The sequence below is a fragment of the Lissotriton vulgaris genome, chromosome 8, assembly GCF_964263255.1.
Source record: "Lissotriton vulgaris chromosome 8, aLisVul1.2, whole genome shotgun sequence".
Classification (NCBI taxonomy): domain Eukaryota; kingdom Metazoa; phylum Chordata; class Amphibia; order Caudata; family Salamandridae; genus Lissotriton; species Lissotriton vulgaris.
The window spans coordinates 712118822-712145890 of NC_141696.1; the positions used below are offsets into that span (position 1 = coordinate 712118822).

General features: G+C 41.6%; 1 protein-coding gene across 2 annotated transcripts in view; it reads left to right on the forward strand.

The window, feature by feature from the left end:
* The window catches only part of UPF3A (UPF3A regulator of nonsense mediated mRNA decay), a 596178-nt gene that overhangs the window by 327057 nt on the left and 242052 nt on the right, over positions 1-27069 (forward strand). For both annotated transcript variants that reach the window (XM_086934582.1, XM_086934583.1), the window contains exons 6-7: positions 10392-10447; positions 10545-10703. In XM_086934582.1, coding sequence (XP_086790708.1) covers positions 10392-10447; positions 10545-10703 — 215 coding nt within the window. The remainder of the gene's footprint in view (positions 1-10391; positions 10448-10544; positions 10704-27069) is intronic.

Sequence of the window (27069 nt, forward strand, 5' to 3'; positions counted from 1 at the left end):
TTCCTTCCTTTGTTCCGTCCTTGGCGTGCCCCTAGAAAAGACGTATGGTCAAAATACCCAAAGTCCTGCTGTTGATAACCCCAAGGTTGATGGGGCCCCTGTGGGTGCTGGAAAGGCGGCATGCCATATCCTTGGTGTGGGAACATCATATGGGGGGGGAGGGGTAGTTGTTCCATCCTCTGGTTCCTCGATAATTTGGTCGTCGAAAGTTTCTTCCTCTGCCTTGTTGTCTAGGACTTCTATTCCTGCTCGAGCCCGAGCTGTTAGATCCGGTATCCGATGATTCATCATCAGTGATGTTTTCACGAGATGGTTTATAGTCATCCTTGATATAAGGATAGATTTTTTCTTTGGTCCATCTACTTGTATCTTTCTTGAGCTTCTCATATTTGCTTTGTTTCAAAGATATTTCAAATTCGTTTAGTGTCTTATTCAGTTCATCAAGATATTTCTTTAAGTTTGCTGGAGATTCATAGTTCTTTAATCGTACTTCTATTGTTTGTATCTCTACTTTCAGGTCTGTTGCCAGTCTGCTCGCGGTCTTTATTATTAACACAATCCAATCTCGTGTGCATCGCCACGAGATTTGGGACCAATCAATTTTAAAGGTTTTGTCTTCCAAAAAAATAAAAGGTTTTCTTAGGGATTCTTAGTGTGTGAGGGGTATTTTAAAAGCACATAGTGCCTTCATCTCACCAATCTGAGGAAGAGCCTTTATTCTACACTTCTTAAAAAAACTGTAAAAACCATAAATCTAACACTTGCACTTTTTTGATAGAATCTTTTTGTTTATGTGGATCTACAAGGAGGGTGATTCTATCAATTCCTCTATACTTCCTCTATTGTTTTGGAGTTTATGGCAGCGTGCAGCTGCGGAAGTTTAAAGGACACTTTTTTCTTGAAGCACACGGCGTGACTCTGTATTGGGTAGGCACCCATCTAACAGACAGATACAAGTGAATCAAAACTTTGTAAGATGGACGATCTTGGACTCGCTTTCACCGAAGATGAAATCTCAAACCTAATGGCAACATTAGGGACTTTTGAAGGTTTAAACTGTGGGGATCTTGGCACAAAGAACAATGATTGGGATGAGTTGGAAGAACTAAGAAGAACACAAATCAAGACAGCAATTCATGGGTTACTGATGTCTGAATACCTCAAAGTTAATACTGCTCCAGCGGGCCTCATAGTCCGCAATGAACCTTTTATTATTTTGGAAGACAAAACCTTTAAAATTGATTGGTCCCAAATCTCGTGGCGATGCACACGAGATTGGATTGTGTTAATAATAAAGACCGCAAGCAGACTGGCAACAGACCTGAAAGGAGAGATACAAACAATAGAAGTACGATTAAAGAACTATGAATCTCCAGCAAACTTAAAGAAATATCTTGATGAACTTAATAAGACACTAAACGAATTTGAAATATCTTTGAAACAAAGCAAATATGAGAAGCTCAAGAAAGATACAAGTAGATGGACCAAAGAAAAAATCTATCCTTATATCAAGGATGACTATAAACCATCTCGTGAAAACATCACTGATGATGAATCATCGGATACCGGATCTAACAGCTCGTGCTTGAGCAGGAATAGAAGTCCTAGACAACATGGCAGAGGAAGAAACATTCGACGACCAAATTATCGAGGAACCAGAGGATGGAACAACTACCCCCCCATATGATGTTCCCACACCAAGGATATGGCATGCCGCCTTTCCAGCACCCACAGGGGCCCCTTCAACCTTGGGGTTATCAACAGCAGGACTATGGGTATTTTGACCATACGTCTTTTTTAGGGGCACACCAAGGACGGAACAAAGGAAGGAACAGGAGAGGAACCAATGTGCACTGGGACACCACAACAGAGGATCCACCGAGAGTGTCCACGAGGAGCATGACAGGGGCATCGAAAAAGTGAGCTTAGTAGTAAACCTTACAGACATCGAACTATCAGAACCACAGAAAAAAGTATTGGAAAAGGGACTTGGATATGTGCCTACAGCTAACTTGGATAAATCCCATTTATGTAAGGAAATACAGGAGTTCATGAGACGCTTGAAACTCTAAGTCTTCTTTAAAGATAAAGAAGATCACCAAAACCAAGGAGATACGGGACTCAAACCGAGATCCAACTTTACCCCGATGGATAATACACTACCTGTGGAACTACTTGCAATCGAGAATGCGGGTATGAAGGAACTTGAAGAATTGAACCCAATGAATAAACAAGTGTACCAAAACATCTCTAAAGATGAACGAATAGCTCTGCGCAAATTAAGTAACAACAAAGAATTGGTTATAAAACCAGCAGATAAAGGGGGTGCCATTGTAATTCAAAGCAAAGAGCAATATGACAATGAATGTATGCGACTTCTGAGAGATCAACAAAACTACGAGATCCTTAGAGAAGACCCAACTGAAAAAATAAGAACAAAAATCACCAGTATGGTTGAGGAAGCCTTGGCCCATAATTGGATCACGAAAAAAGAAGGGGAATTTTTATGCCAAAAAAATCCAAAGACCCCCTACCTGTATACATTGCAAAAGATCCACAAGAGTCTACAAAATCCCCCAGGACGCCCGATAGTTTCAGGGATTGGTTCAATTTTGGAACCTGTGTCTAAATTTGCAGACGCCTTCCTAAGACCAATGGTCCAACGGACATCCACATACCTCAAAGATACAAAGGATGTACTGAACCTACTTGAAGACCAGACTTTCAACCCCGAAACCCAGCTTCTAATTAGCTGCGACGTAGAATCTCTCTACACGAGTCTACCACACCATGAGACCCTGACAATTATTGAAGACGTGCTCTTTGAGGAAGAATGGGACTACCAAACTCCACGTAATGTCATTATGGAGTGCTGCTCGTTTGCACTAAAAGAGAACTTTTTTGAATATGATGGTACCATATACCTCCAAAAACATAGGACCAGCATGGGGAGCACATTTGCTCCTAGCATAGCTGGTCTCTATGTCCACCACCTAGAGGTCACTAGGATCCTGAACCCTAGGAACCCCTTCAGGGACAACATCAGAACCTGTAAGAGGTACATCGATGATATCCTTATCATCTGGGATGGAGATGAAAAAACCTCAAAACAGTTCCTAACATGGCTGAACCTACAGGATGATTTTTTAAAATTCACAAGTACTACCTCAAATAGGAATCTAGCTTTCCTGGACTTAAATATCTTCCCGAAGGATGGAAGGCTGATGACTACAACTCATTTCAAAAGTACATCAAAAAGCTGTTTGCTAATGTACCAAAGTTTTCACCCTAAACATTTGCGGGACAACTTGCCCTATGGTCAGTTCCTGCGACTCCGCAGGAACTGAACAGAGGTCAGCAATTTCAAACTCCAATCCAAAGACCTAAAGAAAAAGTTAGAAGAACGTCAATACCCCAAAAAAATCATTGACCAACTGCCAAAACCAATCTTCTCCCATAAAAAAGCACAGAGCATACGAGACTTGCTGGTTCATACTAGACCAAAAACTGACCGCAGTAACCATGCGAAGAATGCAAATTTTGTGCAAGGTCACCATCCTGGAAATTGCAAGGTCTGTTGCTTGACCAAGAAAAGTACCACACTTACCTTTAATGATGGCACAAAGTGGGAACAGAGAAGCTTTAGTAATTGTAACAGCTCAAATGTTGTGTACCTCATCAAATGCCCATGTAACCTGTAATATGTGGGTATGACCAGCCGGGCCATTAAGATAAGGATAGGAGAGCACAAAAGCACTGTTAAATGCAAAAAGTCTAGCACAAAACTGACCAACCACTTCTTGGAAATGGGTCACAAAGCAGAGGACATGTCCTGGATAATAATCGAATTGGTCGCAAGAGAGGAACAACTCCTAGAGAAGGAGCAGAGGTGGGTGTTCCGAATTAAATGCAACAAAAACGGCCTGAACGATGATATCCCTTGGACGATTATAAATATGTGCACCAATTCAGTCTATAAGTAGTCCCTACTGCACACAATAAACCGGTCATATGAGGACTCAATGACCCTTCAAATCACTAGTATAATCCATGGCAGGTAGGGGCAAGAACCAAATAGGGATACATAATATAACCTGCGCACTTTATGTTTGAAAATGTAATATAATCTGTGCACTCTGTTATTGAGCGAAACTAACTAGAACCATAGTCTTGCGCACTCTATGTTTGGAAAATGTAATATAATCTGTGCACTCTATTATTGAGCGAAACTAACTAGAACCATAGTCCACATTATCCTTTCATAATTGCCGTTGACCATGATACCACCTTTCTATGGAGTAATACCAATAACCCAATACTAACAATTAATAATGAACAATTAAAATTTTCGAATCATTTTCGGATTGTGAGTGATCGACCTAGAAGAAATACTGTCGAATTCGTACCAACCAGGAAGTGTTCCAAAACACGCGGCCATTTTGGGTTAGCATGCTAGTGTTTGAAATCAGTTAAAGGACGATGACACTGCACAACCGGCTTTCATAAAATGATGACAGCTATATGAAGCCGACGTTTCCTCGGAGCGGCACGAGGGCAGGACTGAAGCAGTGCACATTAGCGGTTACGTAAGTAAGAGACTGTGACCAACAGTCGAGAACATCAGGTCTTCTCATAAAATGAGGTAAAAACGCTCCCCCGAACAATGTTGTCTGACGAGAGGGTGCGGCTCTATTTATTCTTTCAGTTGACCGTGTTGAAAACCCTCGTTTCTGCCGGCTCATGAGGCACGCAATCAGAATTTGGAAAGTATGTATATATGTATATATTTATGTTCCCTCAGAATTATTTACCATTTGCAATCGCAACTCGGACAACAAGTAAACCGATCGCTAAAAAACAATGCCTTACATCTAAAAACACTAAAAACATTGAATTAACGGGTGTCTGCCTTTATGTATGAGTCATATGTGTACGTGTGTCTTGTCAAGATTATATGTGTTTTTTTATTTGAAGGGACAGTCTCCAAAGGATGGAGCACACTACCTTTGAGAATGATTTGTTGCCCAAATTCACTGGCATTCTTAATGCAGCCGAGAAGCGTGTGCATTATTCATTGTTTAATGACAACATGAAAAAACGAGCTGTGAACTATGTGCTAAAATTGAATATATTCATTGTGTTATTTTTCCCTTCTTTCTTTTCAGAGACCATTGCGTCTTTTTCGATAAATCATTTTTAAGCTTCACCCCGGGCCAACTCATGCCCTGAAGCACAAACTGACATCTTATTTTTGCTATCGGTTTGTAGGACTCTAGGCAAACTTTAGAACTGAGTACCTTCTAGTAGGGACCATCAAAGGTCCTGATGAGCAGACAGTAGGGGACTGCTTGTGAAACATGTCGACCTGGTAGGTGCCAACAGCCCTACCTCACAACCCCTTTTTAACAATCCCAGCCAGGGAAGTGAATACAATTATTTTTTCCACTAGCCAGGGAATTTTTAATAATTTTTTCACTCACATTTTAAGGTCCCTATAATTTACTAATTCCACTGACACTGCACTAACACATAGTCTTTCATCACTTAAATAGTGCTCCCGCGTAGCTCGTAGGTCGTAGCACGCCCCGCCCCGTAGAGGGACGGGAAGACCCCAATGATGAAGCATGACACTAAGGTATTGTTAGTGTGTGAGGGGTATTTTAAAAGCGCATAGTGCCTTCATCTCACCAATCTGAGGAAGAGCCTTTATTCTACACTACTTAAAAAAACTGTAAAAACCATAAATCTAACACTTGCACTTTTTTGATAGAATCTTTTTGTTTATATAATCAAGGATATTCCATTAATGGAAACCAAAGGCAAACTTACGGAAGGTTTGCAGAAAGGAAAAGGGCTCCTCACAAATTTGAACCAGGGATAATCAGATGAGAGCTTGACTCCCAGCTCAGCCCCTCTTTTCTGTCTGGTCCTCAGATGTTCGGGGGGAGAATTTCCTTTTTTGCTCCTGCATATATAATATATCTCCATACAACGGGGTTTTACAAATTGTCCAGTCAGGTCATACGTTGAAGTTCATCCAGAGACTCCGAATTTGTCCATCAAGAAAAGAATATCATCTTCATTTGAAGGAGCTTCAAATGGAAATTCTCCTGCTTCTTTCCAAGGAAGCCATAGACATGGTCCCCAGATCGCAAAGAAATCAAGGTTTCCATTCTAGGTTCTTCCTAATAAAGAAGAAAGCAGGTCAATAGAGGCTGATACTGGACCTTGGAGAGTTGAAAATGTTTCTAAAGAAGCAGTCATTTTGGATGCTCCCTCTGCAGGAAATCCTCCTGATGAATCCGGAATGGGATTTTATGACCTCCTTGAACCGTTGGGATGCGTACTTCCACATACCAATTCACCGAAAACACAGGATGTACCTTTGGTTTTCAGTAGCAGGTCAGCACTACCAGCTAAAGGTGCTCCCTTCCGGGCTCAAATCTCACCGAATATATTCACCAAATGTCTTTCTCCAGTTGCAAGTTTTCTCAGGAGTGAGGGTCACCAGGTGTTTCCATACCTTGATGACTGGTTAGTCAATTCGCCATCCAGAGAAAAATCAAGGGCTTCCACAAAGGCTTGAATCAATGTCTTCTGAAAAGCAATCAAAGTGATGCAATACAAAAACTATAGGTCTCATTCATTTTTTTCAGGCTTCATTTGAGACCTGATAATCAGGAGCTGGATTCCAAATGGACGCAGATGCAAGGCTCGTGGAAAGATATGGACTGTGTCACTTGGCTCTTGAAACCAGCTCTGATCTTGTGAAGAAATCCAGAAAACTTCACTGCAGGTCTTTCTTTCCTATCTATAACAGAAAGACTGTTTACTCACCATGGATGTGTCCATGGACAGATGGGGAGCCCACCTTTAACAATAGGAGTGGTCAGATGCAGAGAAGACGCTCCACATCAATGCATTGGAACTCCGCGGCATAAGACTGGGTTTACAAGTGTTCCTTCCCAGATTGGGAGGTCAGCCAGTCCTTCCCAGATTAGCAGGTCAGCTGGTCCTAGTCAGAACAGAAAACACAACTTCCATGTTCTACAAAGTCAAGCAAGGAGGAACATGGTCCAGGATCTTTTCAGAAGAAGCTCAGTTGCTCTGGAACTGGGACATTTGTCACAGACTAGACATTGCTGTGGAAGATCTGCCAGAATGATAAGGCGGATGCGCTCAGAAGGCATATGACAGATTGTCATGAGTGGGAACTAGAGCACAATTGATCTTTTGCCACTCCAAGTCACAGGAAATGTCTGTGCTTCGCAAGCAGGTTCTGGGATCCAGGGATGATGGGCAATGCTCTTTCGATCAGCCAGTTCAAGATATTTGCCTACTACTTTCCTCTTTTTCCCCTGAGCCCCAGGGTGTTGAAGAAAGCAAAGATAGACCTTTGCACGGTTTGCAGAGAGATGGAAACCCCTGCATAGAGCAGGTTTTCAGCTCATTGTTTGGAGGCCCTGACCAGCCAACGTCCGATGATTTGATGTTGGTAGCAGTCTCATAAGTCTCTCAAATTTGTTTTTACGAGAGTGGGAGGTCACTTCCAATATTGCTGGGCACTATGCCCCACACTCTCTCCTGGCTCCCCACAGGCTCATTTGATGGTCAGTGGGGATGGGCTGAAAGCTTGTCTCCTTACCCTGCCCCTTTAAGACCGTGCTGCCTCCTCACACAGTGAAAGTAGTTTCAAAGTTGTCAGGTCTGTATCCACATAAAATGGTTCTATATTTTCATTCCATCGGATTCCCAAGTTGGCAACTGATGGACATAGTACACATTTTAACCAGCGGCGGCACCTCTGCAGTAGCGGAGGAGCATCACCCTACAGGCTCAGAGCCAGCAGCTGAAAAATAAAACAATATTTTATTACCATTTTATTTTTCAACTGCTGGCTGAGCCAGCATGTGTAGGGAGGGGTAGGGCCATGGGAGGGAGGAAGAATGGAGTGCAGTGCGCACTTCTAAGTGGGAATGTCTTTTTAGCTGGCCTTCTTAAGCCGGGCCAAACAGACATGCGCACTTTTTCTCTAACCCGGCTGTATTCCTCAGCTGAGTGGAGAAAAGGCACAGACTCCTTGTGCCTGAGAGGAGCGTCAAACCAGCCTGCTCAGGCCAATCCCATAGCTGTTCTCATAATATGAGAGCAGCGTTTGGATTCGCTGAAGAGTCTGTCCCAGGGAGTACGGGAGCAGCAGGACAATGGAGGTGCGCCAAAGAGCGTGACAGCCACCGGATCAGGTTTTTTAAAATTTTATATTTTTAATTCAAATCCCCCCACCACTGTTTCTGCCCTGCTGCCCCGCTACTGCATATTGGCAGTAGTTGCAACTGATTTTAACCAATGCCAGGCCTATTTACAAATTATACATTTGGTCGTAAACATATCATGACAACCAAATTTACTTACGCCTGTCAGGAATTAACAAAGGGATTCCTGGCAGGTATTAACCCTTTCAGGTATTTGTCAGTGGTGATGGGTTTAAAGAGATCTCCTCACCCCACACCCGCCCCTCCTAAGACGGTACAAGTAATTTAAAAATTGGGAGGTTTGTGTAACCACGTAGTATGGCCTTATATTATAATTCCATCTGAGCCCCATGATCATCTTAAAGGTATGAGCAGCCAACTATTACATATGGCTCGCCTATCACCAGGGGGAAAGACGGTAAACTATTAGACCTATTAGTAATTAAGGCTCATAAAACAATTTTTGTGATCCCCAGATCAGTTGGCCAAGCAGAAATAAGATTGGAGTTTGGGCTCTAAAGTCCTGCTATGGTGTCGCAAGGGTCATTTTTGAAATGCATTTATTCTATGTTTTCATCTGACCCTGTTTCCTTTGAGAACATCTGTTGGCTTGAAAAAAATGAATTCTGCCTATACTGTCACCTAGCGATCCTACATTTCAACTTGCCTTCAGAGTTTTGGTCTGCAGATAGGGCTCACCGAATTGACAATGCCCAACTTTAAACACATTTTTAAAAAACAAATCAAAGTCAACTCCCTTAATTCAGATAAAACAGCCTTAGCGGCAAAAACTCACGCATGGTTTGTGATTAATTCACATCAGTCTCTGCGAATCCAGCCATACCTGAATGCCTATTTCTCAGCCCTAATAAAAGATACATTTCTAAAAATTATATTGGGTATAAACCCACCTAAGGAGGGTACGCCGACCTGTATTCAGCAATGGCCAAGTACTAATTGTAGACTGTGTGAGTGGCCACATGAAACCCTATTGCATATAGTATGTGCGTGCCCTAATTTGCTTAAAATATGCTGCACACTTTTAAAACCCCTATTTCTTAAGACTGGGGTAACATCGGCCCTTCAGGCCCTTATTTTATGTCTATCAGGTGAGTCGATTCCACTTCTATGTCAATTGACCACGTTTTTAGCTATTGCTGAAAAATTATTGGTAACAGCTGTTTAAGGGTTATCTTAATGAATCATGAATTATTGTGGTTGTTTTAAGGTCGCTGACATCCTGTATGATTTAGTGCCTACACTGGTAATTAGACCCAATAGAAATTATGAAAATACTGACACACTTTCATTGCTTATTTGCACAATGCGGTCATCCTGAACGATTTAGTGCCTATGCTGCTATGGTAATTTGACCCAAAAGGAATTATCAAAACACTGATGCACTTTCGTAGCTTTTTTGCACAAGGGTACTCAATGCGTATATATTCTATGCACTAGGACAACCTTAGATAATAGGTTTTTAAATTATACAGAGACACCTTACTGCTCACTTCCACTTTGAAACGTAATGATACCGTTTGTGTTCATAGGGATTTTATAGCATATTTGCACAATGTAATATAATGTTAACTGTTTTTATTGTATTTTCCTGAGTGTAACAATAATTTGCTAGTAGATGTTATTGCGTTCATCTTAAAAGATGTTTACAAGTAGTTTCAATATTCTGGTACGGCATGTAACCATAGATAACATTCTTTTTGTACAGGCGCTTATTGTCTAAAGAAACTGGAATAGTGTCTCTTTTATATTGTTCTGTTTTGAAGTTTTAATTGCAATGATTTTTTTTGATCAAGCAATAAAAAATCAATTCAATTCATCTGAACCCCAATACAACAATATATGGCCATAACCCACATTTTAACCATTGTGGGGCCTATTCTCAACACATAAATGTGGTCGTAATCATGTTTACGGCTAAACTGACATTACGCCTGCCAGCAGTATTTCACAAAGTGATTCCAGCAAGGTGCAAGCCCTTTCAGGTGTGCACGGATCTCCACCATGGGTTTCAAGTTCTCGGCAAATAAACAAGCATAATAAAGTCCTTTGTTTTTTCTTGACTTATAAACGCATACTTGTGTAAAGGCTGCATTTTAAATTGTATTATTTTTGTTTTAGCCAGAAGGTCAACTCCTCTCTTGGAATTTATTAAAAACAGAAAATTAGAAAAGCAGGTAGGCATACATTTTAAGCAAGTTTTTTTTCTGATCACACAAATTCAAGAAGTTATCCGGAGACCCATTAAAATGTCTTTACATTTTATTTCTATAGAAAATCAGAGAAGAAAAAAGAGAAGAGCGGAGAAGAAGGGAACTAGAGAAAAAACGCATTAGAGAGGAAGAAAAACGAAAGCGTAAAGATGATGAAAGACGAAAAAGGAAAGAGTTTGAGAAGCAGAGAAAAGTTTCAGAAAAAGATACACAAATTCAGGTTAAATTACTTCTAATTCGTCGGAAATTTGCAATGGTGAAATCCCAAATAAATTTTGTTTTACTAGTAATATTAGAATTTTGAGCTGTTTTGTTTCAGGCTTTGTTTTTCCTTAAAATATCAACGAATAACCACAACTATTGACTCAGTATTTCTAGTAGCTTTTGTAATGACCCAGGACATTTAAAATATATATTAAGAAAGCAAAAATAACTGCCTTATCAATCCAGGCCCTTATCATTTTGAGGTATTCTCCAACTGTTCCTTACAACTGCTCAAAAGTAAGCCCTTGGGAAATGCTTCTTTGTTATTATAGAGGGCAGTATGAGATACTTTAATAGCATATAGTTAGAAAAGTATTGCCGAAGAAAATACACTTAAAGCCATTCCGAGTTCTATAGTGAATGTTACAATGGGAAGAAATGTTATTTTCTTGTTTATACTAGTTTTATCTGCCTTTTTAGAGCGTGATTGTTTGATTGGTGCATGACAGTGCTGTTGGTGTGGCCTTGTTTTGCCAACTGTATGGCTTTTCAGTTGCAGTCCTATGATGGTGATAGGACGCTGTCTAAATGAAATGAAATGAAATACCAGTATTTGTAAAGCACACAGCTACCTCCAAAGTGGTGTCCCAGCACTGGGGACCAGCGGGAAGATTTTGCGAGCTATTGCCCAGAGTCACATGGTGCTGGGCTAACCTCCCGCCGGCACCATAGTCCTTAGTCAGGCATCCTGGTTGCTGTGCCACACTTCTTCCACTACTTCCTACTGTCCTCTATGAGCATGACCAATCTTAGGCATGGTTAGAGTGATGACGTGTGGTGCTGTTGATTACAGCCTACTGATGGATATCCAATGACGACTAAAAATGGTATATCAATGGGCTGTTGGATGCCTGTGAAACAGGCTGTCCATAATTGGGGAGAGGAGTTGGCCTATCATCTCAGGCGGTCAACCTCGAATTTGGGGAACTGGGTTCGAGTCTCGGCAATGACGCTGAACATCCTGTGATTCTGGGCATATCACTTAATCTCCCCGTGCCTAACAAAATAAATGAATGTGTCCTCATGTCATGCAACTGGTGCTATGTAAAGTGCTCCGATACCCGATTCGGGTCAAGTACGTGCTATATAAAACTCTGTAAAAAAAAAAAAAAATTACTGACTGAGATGATGATTAGTAAGTCTTAGGCTGGATGGTGTGTTCATCCGGAAATATTGTTTAAAGTAAAGCTACTGCATATGCATGTGTGGTGTTAAGCACAACCAGATCTGTTAAAATTGCAGATGTGACCACTAAAGATGGGGCTTATGGCATTTCCCTCTAGAGGATACAGTGGCACATAAACATGAACCAAGCGACAATGGATAATCTGGATGCAGTTTTATTAAGAGTTGCAGCACTTGTACAAAGAAAATTAAAGAGACTGCATCATCGGTTTTTAGCAGGGTTGTAAAGCAAAGTGCATGCCTTCTTGGCCCAGGAATCTTATTGATGCCTTCTTCAGAAAACCCACAAAATATTTGTTTCCCTGCAAACACTCTGCTGGTAAGTTAGCACCGAGGACCTTGGGGATCACATCTAGTGTATAGAAACAGCCATGAGCAGTGTTCCCATATTACAAAGAGGGAAACAAGTTAAATAGTTGTACATGCTTTTCTTACGAAATAATTATGTTGTGAAAAGAAGCTTGTAGAAGGCTTGGGACGAATCAGTCCTAATTTCCAGTTTATAAATGTTTTTCTGAAAACTAGCAAACACCAAAACACGCCTTTCAAAATATGATATTCCAAATACTAGCGCTTTCTTATGTGCTTAATGTCTCAAAATACTAGGGTGAATTCATTGGAGAGCCACCATGCATGTGGAATAACAGCTACACCAGAAAAACATCAAGAGTTCGGGGAAAGACTCTTCAGTGTGAAGCAGCGAGCAATGGAAGGAAGAGTTTTCACAATCTTTATCAAGTATGTGAAGGAAGAAGACGAGGCAGGAATACAGGCCAGCAGCACTACAAACCCAGGGACACAGCCCAATAGTGCAAGAAGGGTTGTGGAGGCGAGAGGCAGAATCTGCCCTTGCTCAACTAGTATGAAGCAACGGTCTAGAAGGACAGAAGTCAAAGGATTCGAGGGTTTGAAAAGGGGACAACAGGACTCGACTGATCAAATGGAACTGAATAAATAACTCCTCATGGCCTGGGGAAGAAGGAGTGCTTCCATCTTAAATTGTCTGAGGGGTCCCCAAAAATTATTTTTTAGATGTCTTCATTTAAGTTTTAGAAATACAAATACAAGTACAGTGCGACAGTGGATTGTAGATCAACAACCAGCTAGCTGAAGCCGTAGGAGTCCCACACTAACAGCAAAATACAGTTGTTGATAACGGATTGGGAAGTTAGGGCATTTAGGAGAGGAGAGGAGGGAGGGTATAAAAGAAGAGGGTATTACTGGAAGAGGGGGGGTTGAAAATAGTCATGAAACAGAGATCCCAAGCGATCAGCTGCGGGTGACAGTGCCCACCACGAGTGATGCAAACATTCCCATGCAGGTGCAAGTGCATGGGTTCCTCCCTGTCAAATGATGAACAATGATTTAGTCAGTGCTCATACCCAGTCAGAGGTCCGCATGCAGGAACAGGAATGCAGAGGCAACGCATTGCGGCGCAGAAAAGGATCTCAGTCATCCTGGACCGACCATGGTCACATATCGTTGTTCAAGAATGGGGCCCAGACCTATAGGTAGGTCTTGAGTTTGTCTGAAAGCTTATAGATAAGCCTCTCTTATGAGGCAGTTTTAAACATTTCTGTAAACCATTACGCATGCGTGGATTTATGTGGGGAGCGCCAGTGGCAAGGAAGGGAAAGGTCCTCAACCAATCTCTCCAGAATGCAACTTTGATGGGTCAGAGCAAAGTGTTCCTACAAACACTCACATATTTATTTATTCATTTGAAAGTTTTCATAGCGCGAACATGACCCTTGCGGGTATCAGATGGCTTTACAAACTTAGAGAGAGCAGAGCAATATTAACAATGATAACATATTCAAGAAGAAATAAAGGATACGGTAGTACCAAAGAAAGGGAGGGTAAGCTGTAGTGTAGTTCCTAGTTTCCCACTAGGCCCTGCGCATTGGAATAACATAAACAGTAGTATCGACGTGGAACTGCGGATATTCCAGGCCTCCACTGACTATGCTAAACTTAATTGGGTGTGTTACCAACTAGCTCAGAGGTCACTGGAAACTTTCTTCTCTGTATAGGAAGTGATCAGCTTCCCTGGCACAGACAAGAAGGGATTCAGCTTTCCAACAACCGTGCAACATGACAACTTTGCTCCTCAGATCAAGAGTCAATCTCTAGGGTCGTGTGAATCAATAGACATGTATTTCACTCAGTCAGATTAGTGCAGTTTACTTTCACGATATGTAGAGAATAGAGAGACGGGCGTTTGTCAATAAAGGGTTAACATTTATTGAACAGTCTTTCTCTCTCGTACAAGAGAAATGTATTGCCACAATTGCAAGACTTGTTATTATAAAAAGTACGTACAGTAAGATAGGTATTGCGAAATAATACTGTAAAAGCATTGATATGGTTTCTTAGCCATACAATGGTTTAAAAGTAATAAAAATATATACAGTCATATATACATTAGGCTAAAAGACTCAACTGGTGTTTCTAACTAAGCCTACCCCAGTGTGCCTGACCTAAGCCTAACACGTGGAAGGGGAGTAAGTAAGTAGCTTTAAGTTAAGTTGGTTTTGCCAAGGTTTGCTTCAAGAATTCTCATCTAAGGGTTTAGTCAACACCATACCTCTGAATAGAATGATGGAAGTCTGGTATTTCCTTCAGGGGGAACTCGGTATCCCAGTCACCCGCGAGGGCAGACTAGAAACGCTGGAGCTGGACTTCTCTGTTCAGCGCGTCGAGAGGAGGAGGGGGAACAGCGTCCGCGGGCAGCTTGGCATCTGCTGGGCTCTTCGCAGAGGGACGGCTGTTCAGCTCCTAAGCTCACCACACCATCGTTCGCGCTTTAGCAGCGATAATGGTATCAGTAGCTTCACCAACAGCAGCGGGGCAGCAGGCTGCAGCAGCAGGGTGCATACAGCATACAACAGCTAGCAACAGGGTAGCAGGCTGCAGCAACAAGCTATTGCTTAAGGCAACGTTGGTAGTATTTATACCTGACAGGTGCCTGGTTTGACGCAAGTTTGCTGGACAAAAGACGTCAATTAAAGATGTCACTAGGAAGTGATAGCTATCAGTTGCTCATTAGAGTTCCATTACTAATCAAAACACAGCAAGCGGGGATTTCCAGGTTTGCTGAGTTTTTATCTTGTTGAAGAACTCGGAGTGTTAATCTAGGAATATCATATAGTGACTTCTGCTCTGTCATTGCACTAATTGGTTGCAAAGGAAGTGGCAGAAACTATTCTGGAATGTGGCTCTCTTCGTGTAAGGCCAGAGATGACTCTCTGAATATCGCACTTGAACGGTTATGCCAATATAGGGAATAAATGGATTTATAGCCGAATAGGGGCATAAGGTCGCAGTATCGATCAGGAACCTAGATAAACACGCAACACCCACTCCACATTTTCATGTCCATCAAATTACTAAAACTAGAGCAATAGGATGCATGTGTAACATTGCCCACCCCAAAATACATAAATGCATTCGAAATAGGCGTATATTGTAATACGTGAAATTTAGGTACTGTACGTTTTTGAAGCATAGAAATCATTCCAAAATTATTGCATATGAAATCAATGAACGATTATGCAAAAAGAATTACACATGAAATATCTCTGAAACAGAAGAAGGGCGAGATAAATCATCACATATAAATGCATTGCAATAAATGTGCTAGAGGCTGATGTAAGTTTGTTATGTCTCTAGATGTGTTTAGAAATAGAAGTTTGAAACTTCTGTTCTCTAAGAATAGTTTTTACGTTAAGCAAAGAATTGTTCGTGCCAAAAAAGGTCAATATTAAAAATGTCCAATTCAAAAGAATTAATGCTTGAACGGGAAAATAGAGTTCCAACGCTTTTAGCAGTTTTTGTTGATCAAAACTGAAGGCCGAATTCAGAGTTCATGGGAACGCTGTGTGTCGGAAAGCTTCTCCAAAGTTATTGTTTCTGTACGGGTGAGAACATCGTATCAGACAGGCTCTCAAAGAATTGGTCTACAAATTCAGGTGACAGTTCAACCAAATTCGATAGTGCTGTAACTTGGCAGGTGTGAGAATGATTGCTGTCATCATAGTCGGGAGCAGCAATGATCACAGAAGGTCGAACCTGGGTGATGTTGCTTTTGTCACTCGCTCCACTGTTACCACCTAGTCGTAGTACAGGAGTCTCAACGAATGCCGTCATCAGGATTGGTAGCCGCTGGGGACAACACAATGCGTGAGCCGTTATTGGACTGAGCAAAGTATCGACGTCCATTGGTACTGCTGATGGAAGTGAAAGACAGATGTCCAACACGCATTCATCTCCGCATAGCATACATCGAAGTACCGGTAAGATACAGTTCTGCCATATAGGTCTGAATGAAAGGAACCAGGTCATGTTTAGATCTCTCAGCCTGGCCAATCCAAGGACGTTAGTTATCCTGTCCCGGTAGCGCATTGCTAGGATTGTCTCTTCCATTCCCATGGGAGCTATGTCTGAGTTTCGGCTTGCCATAACGAAGCAGGAGGGTCAAAAATAAAATCCCTGCTACAAGTCCCAAAAATAATGGTATGCCGCCAAAAACAGAGTGTACAAAATTAGGAACGATTCCCAAAATTGCCTGAAAAGGTGTTAGCAGTCCCGTAAAGACTGTCTTAAATATGCCTGGGATGCTTGTGGCACTAGACATGTTAAGGAGTTGGCTAAGCATTTCTACGAAATGCACAGGGCAATTTGTTGATAAAAGTTCATGAACTTCAGTAGCTGTCCTTGCAACTAGAAGATCATACGTCTCTTTTGATGACGTTATAGGCACTGTTGTCTGTAAAAGTACAGATTTCATTTTGCTTAAAGTATCAATTCGTATAGAATAGAGATTTAGACGAGGCCAGATGGGAGTCACTGTGTCTGCAGGCCCACTCGGGAACAATGCTTGCATACAGCATGTGACCATGGATGTTACGCTTACTAGATAACTTTTCCCTGGCACTAGGCCACAACATCTGTGATCCGTTTTAAGAATGTAACTCCCGTTTGCAAGTTGCATAAAGAAGGGCTCTATCTGAGTTGCAGGTGTGACTAGCTGGTGGCATGAAAGGTTGTTAGAAATTCCATCACATGCTCCGTGTAAATTAATACCCTGACACAAAAGTATACCGCTTAGTGAATGTTTACAATTTTCACCACTAAGAAATACATTTTTGTCGCTGTCACTATAGCAAGAATGTGTGTATGGTAATTTCCATTCAGATTTTACATATCCTTTACCCAATTGTTCATACTGGCCAGCAGGTATGTACTCAAGGCATTTTTAAATCGGAAAGTTTTTATTGGAATAGTGATAATTCCGTGTATTATCCATTCAATGACAGGACTCTCTGACATTGTCGATGGTAATCTCTCAAGTTTTTCGATGCTCAGGATTGTATAGTCTGCTCCTTTTTGTGCCAAACTGATTTGTTTATCAGTAAGGTTAAAAATGGAAAATAATGACGTTGTGTTGATTAAACGCCAAGGCACATAGCCTGAACGAAGATTTTGCAGCGTCCAGCCCAATTGTGCAATAGAACGTAATTGAGATTGGCCATGTTGTAACATTAGCAAGTCTCTATCTATCACATCAAAGGCAGAGGATACAATATTGTCCAACGAATATATTCTGGAAGACAGAGTCATTAACCCATTGTCCACTACAGAAAGTGATTTCTCCAAATTAATACGATCAATTTCTCGTATTTTTTCAGCTGTTTCAATTTGTTTGACTTTCCAAGCCTCGTTGTACGCAGCATAGATACTGGTCGCTATGAAACGCTTTTGACGCTGTTTGCGTGGTCCAAGAATGAAATCGCGCAAATCAGCACCATCTTTTAGTAAAGACAAGTGTTGCTTAATTTCAGCCAGTGTGGATGATGTTAGCCATTCAAGGCAGAGTTTCCCTACACTGTATGTTGTTATTATCCCTGGATGTTGTCTCTGGGAGTATCTCGGGTCTAGTCTGGTCATTTTTAACCCCTGTGTTTTGTTCAGGAATCTATCTTGACAGCTGTTTGTGTCTGTAGGCCAGATTAACCACTTTTTCCAATCAGGATATGATCTGTTAAAATGAAAAATTTGTGACACGTCTAACTCAATATCTGTAGTTATATTTTCAGGTATTGGCTTTGGTATAGACGGTGTTTTAAGGTCTTTGATCTTAGCTAGGCCAAGACAGGATGTTTGGTGTATTGTGTCATTCAAAAACATCATTTGTTCTGGTATCATGCAGGTTCTGAATAGTGCTTCAATGCCTTGTACCTGCCAATCTTTTGTACCCCAAATTGTTTTTGTTTCAATGTTATTTTTCCAATAATCAAAACCAAATGTCATCATTTTGTCATAAAATGCTTCTGAATATATCAATTTAGAATTTGTCAGCATTGTTTTCATTCCTGTTTTATCTAACAGTTTGTAATAAAACGTTTCTGCATTACTGGTGTTAAACCCTGAAAAGTATTTGAATTTCTCAAAAAATGCTTTAGAACTGCTTTTAGGTGGTGTAGCACAATGTTCCCATTGATTATACATAAAAACATTTCTAGGCTGTGCAGATTTATGCAAGTAATGATCACCATAGTGTGTGTAACAGAATAACTGCTCATAACTAGATGAACCTTGTAAATAATCATGATCTGTGAATCTAGCTGAGATTACTAAATCAGACATCATGTCAGTAATACTGTTAAAGTCCCAATCATCAGAGAATGTACTAGGTGTTACAAAGTCACTTAAGGAAACCTTCAGTTGATGAGGATACTTCAGGATTTCGACCGGACCATATATCTCATAGTCAGTTTTCTCCCATACTACCCCACCAGGTATTGGAATTGCTGTGACATTTACTGTTGACAGTTCTCTTTTCTTCACATGGGATGATCTGTGTGGTTTGAGGACTAGGTTGATGTTCTGACTTGCTGTGTCCATTCAATTATAATAAACTTTCCTAAAATTAAAACTAAAATTAGGCATAGTAGGAGTATGAATACCCCTGAAATAATCCAATGCTCAATCAACGGTGAATCCAGATATAATTCTTTGATTTGTTGAAGGAGTCCTGTTGTATTTTCTTTAAAATACTTTTTTGTTTCTGGCATCACTTCGGGGTCGTTTTGATCTTCAGAGAAGTTGTCGAAGTTGATGAAATAACCAGAGGCAGTTCTGTCAATTGATGGGATTGTCATTTCAATCTGTCTCTCGGTAGCACTTTCTGATGCCACATTAGTGTAGACTGGTGTTGTTTCTTGACGAACTGTTTCAATCTGTGTCTCAAGAGGCACAAGTTCCATGGCATTATTGCATAGTCCTTCACTGTGCACTGCAGGCTGATCGAATGTGATTAGTCTTTCAGTTTGAACCTCTTGGATTGTTGCAAGTTTGGGTATTCTGTTGTTTCTTGGAAGTCCACTGGGCCTACTGTTGATTATAGGCCACATGCTTGTGGTTTTACCAGGTCGATGGACACAACTCTGTTCTCCTTTTTACCAGCAAGGGGCGGTAGTACAACTGATCTTGTTCCTGTGACTGCCAAGACAGGTACTGCTTTTCTGTAAGAAGGCCCAAATTCCTTCTTCACCGCGATCTTTTCTCTGACTAGATCCCCAATCTTTGGAATCCAGACAGGCCTTGCTGGGGCTGTTGCTTGTGGTGCCTCGTCAGTGGTATCTGGCTGTTGCTTTAACTTTATGTTGCTTAAGGATTTTCTGGTTTCATTCAGTTCCTGTAAAACAGCCAAACGATCCTTTACATCAAAGTCTGTTGTTTTTTCTTGTACCACTGACATCTGACTATCGAGGTCCTGAATGTCCATTCTAATTCCGAACAATATTTCGTATGGGCTGAAACCTTTTAGAGAATTTCTTGGCAAGTTATTAAGACTAGTCTGGACACTTATTAAATGTTTTACCCACCCAGCGCCTGAACCTAATACCTTCGCTGTTATAGATCGCTTTATGTCCCGGTTTTTTCTTTCTACCACACTATTCCCTTCGGGGTGCGACGGACAAGAATACCGCAACCCAATTCCCATGCTGGCCATGGCCTCCTTATAAGCTCGAGAGCTAAAAGAAGGACCCTGGTCAGAATGGAACGTGGTAATTGCGTATGTGCCGATATGGACTCGCAAATCTTTTATAACAGTTCTAGGCGTCAGCCAAGCGCTGGAGGCTACATTATTTAAGTGTGTTTAGCCTTAACTGTGTACAATGGGACGCGCTTCTCTTCTTTGATTGCGCAGATAGACCGCCTTATGCTGTCTAGCAGGGATCCTGAAACTACACTGGCCTGTTCATTACTGCGATCTCTGTTGCAGTTTTCACAATTTTGAGCAAAACATTGAATATCTATGCTCATTCCTGGCCACCAGTACTCTGATTGTAATTCTTTCAGAGAAACCTTGATTGTTTGGTGTCTCAGACCCAATCCCATGTGTGCTTCCAGTAAGAGGAAGCCCCTTCTGCTCCTGTTTGGAATTACTCTGTCCCCCACTCCAGGGATTCGAGCAAAAGGAACGGAGTTTGCATTGATTACGTATGCATAATTGAGTGGATAGTTCACGGGTAGCGCTGCACAGTCGCCTTTTACGGTCGTTTTTACTGCCAGCATGGTTTACCCGTCTATGTATTTTTCTGTACGCTTTTTTGTGGCTACGGAAGCCAGTTTAGTTGCTTCCGCTGTGGCTGTATTAGCCAATGAATTCCCTGCAACGTGAACGCCATCACGTTGAAGACTCTGTGCGTGAATCACGTGAGTCTTTTGTAGTTCTTTGTGTAAAAGAGCTACCTGTTTCCAGAGCAATTTATGCTTTATTGTGGCACCTGTGTCATCTTTGTAATCGTTTTCAATCCACCTCTGCAGCTTATTGTTGTAAGAGTTGACGCAAAAATGAGAATCGCACACGATAAGTGTCGGGAATTCACGTTCTGCATTTTCGAGCGCCATCTTTAAACATCTGATTTCAGCTCTCTGAGCCGAACAGTTTCTCAATGATTCAGTTTTTGTTACTTTCGGTCTGAATTTACCGCACAGCCAACGACCTTTAACAATCGCACACGCTGCATCGTAGGATTTGCTCTCTACGTTGAAATGCTGTACAAATCTATCTGTATAGATTATACAGGCGTATTGTGGGAGAGGCAGAAGTTCGATTGGCAGAGGATATTCTTCTTCATATTCTAAATCATTCAGTTCTTTGAATTGCGGGGCGAAATAGTATTTCACATCCTCCGCTCCTAGAGAATCTACACACTGTATCCATTTCGGATCCAGTGACACTGTAGGCAGGTTTACTGGGCTGAATAGCGCCTCGAAGGCGGATTCCGCTGTGAGGATATTAATCCTTTTGCCGTGTGCTAGTTCTCGTTCATTTGCTAATGCAATTTGCACCGCTTTCACAGTTCTTTCTGTGTGACTGAATGTTTTTTCTGCTTGTGTGTACAAGTGAGATTTAATTGAAATAGGTACCTTTTCTCCCTCATTAGAGGTTAGGTAAGTGAATCGGCATCTTCCTGGGATGACTCGGATTACAAGATCACGTGTGTTGTCACGTTTATCTAATGTTGTTTTTGCTAACATGTCTGTTTGCAGTGATCTCAAAATTTCTGTGTGTTTTTGAGTCCAATTGATTTGTTTAAAATCAGGTTTAATTAGTTTGTAGAGAGGTTTAACCCTCTCTGCGTAATTTAGAATGTATGTTCTTCCGAAATTCAGAAAACCTAGAATGGATTGTAAATTCTTCAGCGTTTTTGGAGCTTGGAGTACAGCGCACTTCTCTAAGAAGTTGTCCACTAGGCTTTTCCCTTCACTTGATAGTTCGTACCCTAAGAATAGTACTGTCAGATGGGCAATTCGAGACTTTTTAAAGTTGAATTTGTAACCCTCTGCTGCGAACCCAAGTATAATGGTGTTCACTCTTTTCAAGTGAGTATCCAAGTCGTCGTCTGTGAGATAGATATCATCTACGTAAGATAATGCCTCATCATCATATATTTGTAGTAACTCTGTTACTCTAGCTGAGAATAGTCCTGGGCTGTTCTTGAACCCCTGTGGGAGTCGACAGAATTTTTTCTGCGACCCAAATGCAGAGAAAGCGGTCAAATATCTGCTTTCCGGTGCAATGTTTTGACAAAAGAAACCATTAGATATGTCTAATGTCGTTTTATATTTTTTCCTAACTATGTTATTCATTAGGGCTGCACTATGCGAGTTTTGTACTGCAAAAGTTTTGCAACATGTATTAAGGTGTCTGTAGTCCAAAACTAGACAATATGAATTGTCTGGTTTGGAGACAGGAAACAAAGGATTGTTCATTTGAGAGGTGCATGTTTCAATCACCCCCTGGTACTCAAGTTGATCTAAGATCTCCCTGACTTGTTTTTTAGCTTCTTGCTTAATGGGATACTGCCGTTGGGCAGTTGGTTCAATTTTCAATTGGATTTTGTGAGGAGTTGAGTCCTCATCCCATCCTACATGATTTTTATATAATGCAGATGCCTGGGCCACTGCCCATTTCCTTGCATATGTATATTTTTTGTGAATCGGAATGTGATTCGAGAAGGCAGGCATAATCACTTCTTCGCCACGAGGGCACTCCCTGACAAACTCCGGGGGGCAATCTTTTTCAGCTAACAGAATATCATAGCCTTTTGAGAGCTTATCCCAAAATAGACCTCTTATTTTCCTAGTCTTATCACCCTCTATACGCAATGTTATTTCGTATATTTTATGGGGCTCGCTAAGTCTGGTGTCGGCAGTTTCAACCTGAATGTATTCATTCGTGTCCACTGTCTCCAGATGACTCATCAAGATCTTGCGCGCTATACTGATTTCTGCTGCACTGTCCAATCTTGTCAATGCCCACTCCCCGTTTTTCAACTGTGTCCTCTGTATTCTCGGCATGGTTGATTACTCTAATACTGCCTACCTTCTTTTTCTGAAATTGAGATTTTTTACTCTGAGCAGGTTCCTTGTCTTTGGACTTGGTGTGCTCTCCTGGGTCTGACCGTCCTCTTCTTTCCGAATTCTGTGGAAAAGATCGAGAGGGACGTGTATCAATACTTTGATATCTATCAGGTTTTTTCAGATTATCCCTATTTCTAAGGTTATATCTTTTCTCAGAGGGCTCCCTCTGGGGAGACTGGCGTTCTCGAGTCGGAGTTCTTTCCCTCTGTCGAGGAGACCTTCCTCTGGACTGGAAAACTTTTTCCTTGGGAGTGGATTGTTTATTTCCATCCCAGCTCTTTTTAGGAGTGTTTAAATTATTTTTAATAAATAATTTTTCAGGATTTTCGAGCAGTTGGGGCTTTACCGGTTTTCCACCCAAGCTGTCTCTACCTAATTCTTCATAGCATTTCTCTATGATTTTGGCAAGCTCAACAGGATCTTTTATATCTGTTTCCTTCAACTTCTGGCGGATCGCCACAGATGCTGCTTCTCCTTTTATGTTGGCTAATAATATAGCCGAGACCTGCTTGAAGTCTTTAAGTAATTTCATACCTAGATTTAAAGCGGGCTCTGGACCGTATTCATTTTGAATCTGTTTTAGCACTTCTGGTATTACCGCCATAGACGGAACACCGTGTGTTTTCGTGTAAATGGAAGCAAAGACTGTACCCCAAGTGTCGCAGTCCTCCACGTGTGGTGCGATTCCCATTGGAAGGCAGATGGTCAAGTTTCTGTGTTTCTCTGTAGGGGTAGTATCAGGAAATACTGCCTCTATTTGAGTGATTTTCTGTGCTAACCAGAAAGGAATTTGTTCCCGTTTTATGGGTGTTTTACCAAGACATGACTGTATGTTCTGTGGTGTAATTTTATTAGTGTTCCCCTGATGAGGGGTCAGCTGTGGTACATTAACAGCTGGCTGGACTGTTGCAGTCCGCATTACATATTGGACTAATTGCCTATGTATTTTTATTAGTGTTTTAGCTGTACTAACAGCTCTTCCTTTGACATTTTTACAATGTCCGGATGTGGTGTGTAGCTGGCTAGAACCGGCCACGTTGCTCCTGGTCTACCTAGTGGACCGAGCCTGGTAATGTGATCATTATGTTTTAGGGCGCCATTAAACCAGAGCAGGTGCTCTTGAAATTTAAGTGGAATTTCAATCTCCTCGAAAGGAGCGTACTCTTCCGGAGGTTACTCTATTTTGTAATAGTGAAACTCTTTTGTTGTAGCGTTTGCCGCTGGAAAGTTTATCCATGAATAGAATACCTCTGTCTGCCGATATTCGTGAGCCTCTATCACGAAAATTACTGTACCACCTTGAGGTGTCAGTCCGTTCTCTATAAGTTTTAACGTTATAGATTTTCTTAAGTGGACCGGGATGATAATTGCACCCGGGTCTGTGTATTCGGGACCCTGCTGAGTCGCATCTGCTGCGGCCCCAGTGGTTCCGTTCTCTCCTGGCATTGTTAAAATGCAAGGTTTGCAGAGTTAGTCTCCAAGGAGACAAAGATTAGGTGCACAATATTTTGGAACACTGTATCCTTCAACGTTGAATAAACCAGAGCTTTACATAGGAATCTCTTCCTACTGAGGTCGGGCGGATTTTAACCTTTCACCCACTCCAGACGTCTATTGGAGTATTTACGGGAGGAAGGGGTCTGTGTGAAATATGCACGACTGAGTTACTCGTAACGTCTTGCGTTAGTTTATCGCCTTACCAAACGTTTGGGCGCCATGTAGTGTAGTTCCTAGTTTCCCACTAGGCCCTGCGCATTGGAATAACATAAACAGTAGTATCGACGTGGAACTGCGGATATTCCAGGCCTCCACTGACTATGCTAAACTTAATTGGGTGTGTTACCAACTAGCTCAGAGGTCACTGGAAACTTTCTTCTCTGTATAGGAAGTGATCAGCTTCCCTGGCACAGACAAGAAGGGATTCAGCTTTCCAACAACCGTGCAACATGACAACTTTGCTCCTCAGATCAAGAGTCAATCTCTAGGGTCGTGTGAAACAATAGACATGTATTTCACTCAGTCAGATTAGTGCAGTTTACTTTCACGATATGTAGAGAATAGAGAGACGGGTGTTTGTCAATAAAGGGTTAACATTTATTGAACAGTCTTTCTTCTCGTACAAGAGAAATGTATTGCCACAATTGCAAGACTTGTTATTATAAAAAGTACGTACAGTAAGATAAGTATTGCGAAATAATACTGTAAAAGCATTGATATGGTTTCTTAGCCATACAATGGTTTAAAAGTAATAAAACACATATACAGTCATATATACATTAGGCTAAAAGACTCAACTGGTGTTTCTAACTAAGCCTACCCCAGTGTGCCTGACCTAAGCCTAACACGTGGAAGGGGAGTAAGTAAGTAGCTTTAAGTTAAGTTGGTTTTGCCAAGGTTTGCTTCAAGAATTCTCATCTAAGGGTTTAGTCAACACCATGCCTCTGAATAGAATGATGGAAGTCTGGTATTTCCTTCAGGGGGAACTCGGTATCCCAGTCACCCGCGAGGGCAGACTAGAAACGCTGGAGCTGGATTTCTCTGTTCAGCGCGTCGAGAGGAGGAGGGGGGACAGCGTCCGCGGGCAGCTTGGCATCTGCTGGGCTCTTCGCAGAGGGACGGCTGTTCAGCTCCTAAGCTCACCACAGCATCGTTCGCGCTTTAGCAGCGATAATGGTATCAGTAGCTTCACCAACAGCAGCGGGGCAGCAGGCTGCAGCAGCAGGGTGCATACAGCATACAACAGCTAGCAACAGGGTAGCAGGCTGCAGCAACAAGCTATTGCTTAAGGCAACGTTGGTAGTATTTATACCTGACAGGTGCCTGGTTTGACGCAAGTTTGCTGGACATAAGACGTCAATTAAAGATGTCACTAGGAAGTGATAGCTATCAGTTGCTCATTAGAGTTCCATTACTAATCAAAACACAGAAAGCGGGGATTTCCAGGTTTGCTGAGTTTTTATCTTGTTGAAGAACTCGGAGTGTTAATCTAGGAATATCAGATAGTGACTTCTGCTCTGTCATTGCACTAATTGGTTGCAAAGGAAGTGGCAGAAACTATTCTGGAATGTGGCTCTGTTCGTGTGAGGCCAGAGATGACTCTCTGAATATCGCACTTGAACGGTTATGCCAATATAGGGAATAAATGGATTTATAGCCGAATAGGGGCATAAGGTCGCAGTATCGATCAGGAACCTAGATAAACACGCAACAAAGCTTTACAATGTGCAGAGATCAACTGAGATAAACCAACAGAAAAACAAAAATATCATCTTCAAGAAAATTGCTTGATCAGGCAATATCGAGAATAAAGAGGGAAATGTCAGGACGGATAAGTTGAAAACACTAATTTAGCTGGTGAGAAGTAGTCATGAGTGTGATTGAAGAATCGGTATGGGTATCTTAGGATCTAGGGCAGAAATTTGTTCATAAGGAGTACTTTGACTTTTATCTTGAAGGATACAGTTCAGGATTCATTCTGTCTTCAGAGGGCAAGGAGTTCCAAATTCTCGGGGGCAATCCTAGAGAAAGATCGGTTGTATGTTTTCTTGTGGAATCGCTGTGGTTTCAAAAGAAAAGTGTTGGCACTTCTGAATCATCTGGAGCCACCAGAAAGTTCAAGCTTCAGAGTGAGATACCTAGAGGTTTTGAAATGGAGGGCTTTATGTGTCATGCAGGCAATTTCTAGCTGGATTCTTGCTTCATAAGGGAGCCTGTTTAGGAATTTCAGATCGGGGTGATATGGTTGTTTCTTTTTGATCTGGTGATGAGCCTTGCACCAGAGTCGAGCGAGGCCCTTACAGGAGCCATTTTGGACGTAGGCAATCCAGAGGGGGTTGCATTTTCAAAGTCCAACCCTGGATTCACTAGGGCTTAAACTGCATGCCTGAAGTCGTTGGGAGGAGGGTTTTAATTTTCTTAGAATGTTAATTTGGTGACTCGGTCCTTTGGTGGTGGCACTGATGTGCTTCTGCATGTTGAAGTTCTTGTCAATAGCTAATCCCAGTGATCTCCCTGAGTCAATGACTTCTTGTGGAATAAAGTTGAGGGCTGTTAGATGTTTCAACCATTCTTCAATGACAGGTGACTAGTTGGGTGGAGTGATTAAGAGGAGTTCAGGATTTTTGAGTATTAAGTTTGAGGTGATTGAATGCTAGCCAATTTTCAGTTTTCTATAGAGTTGTGTTGAGGGAAGAGAGTGG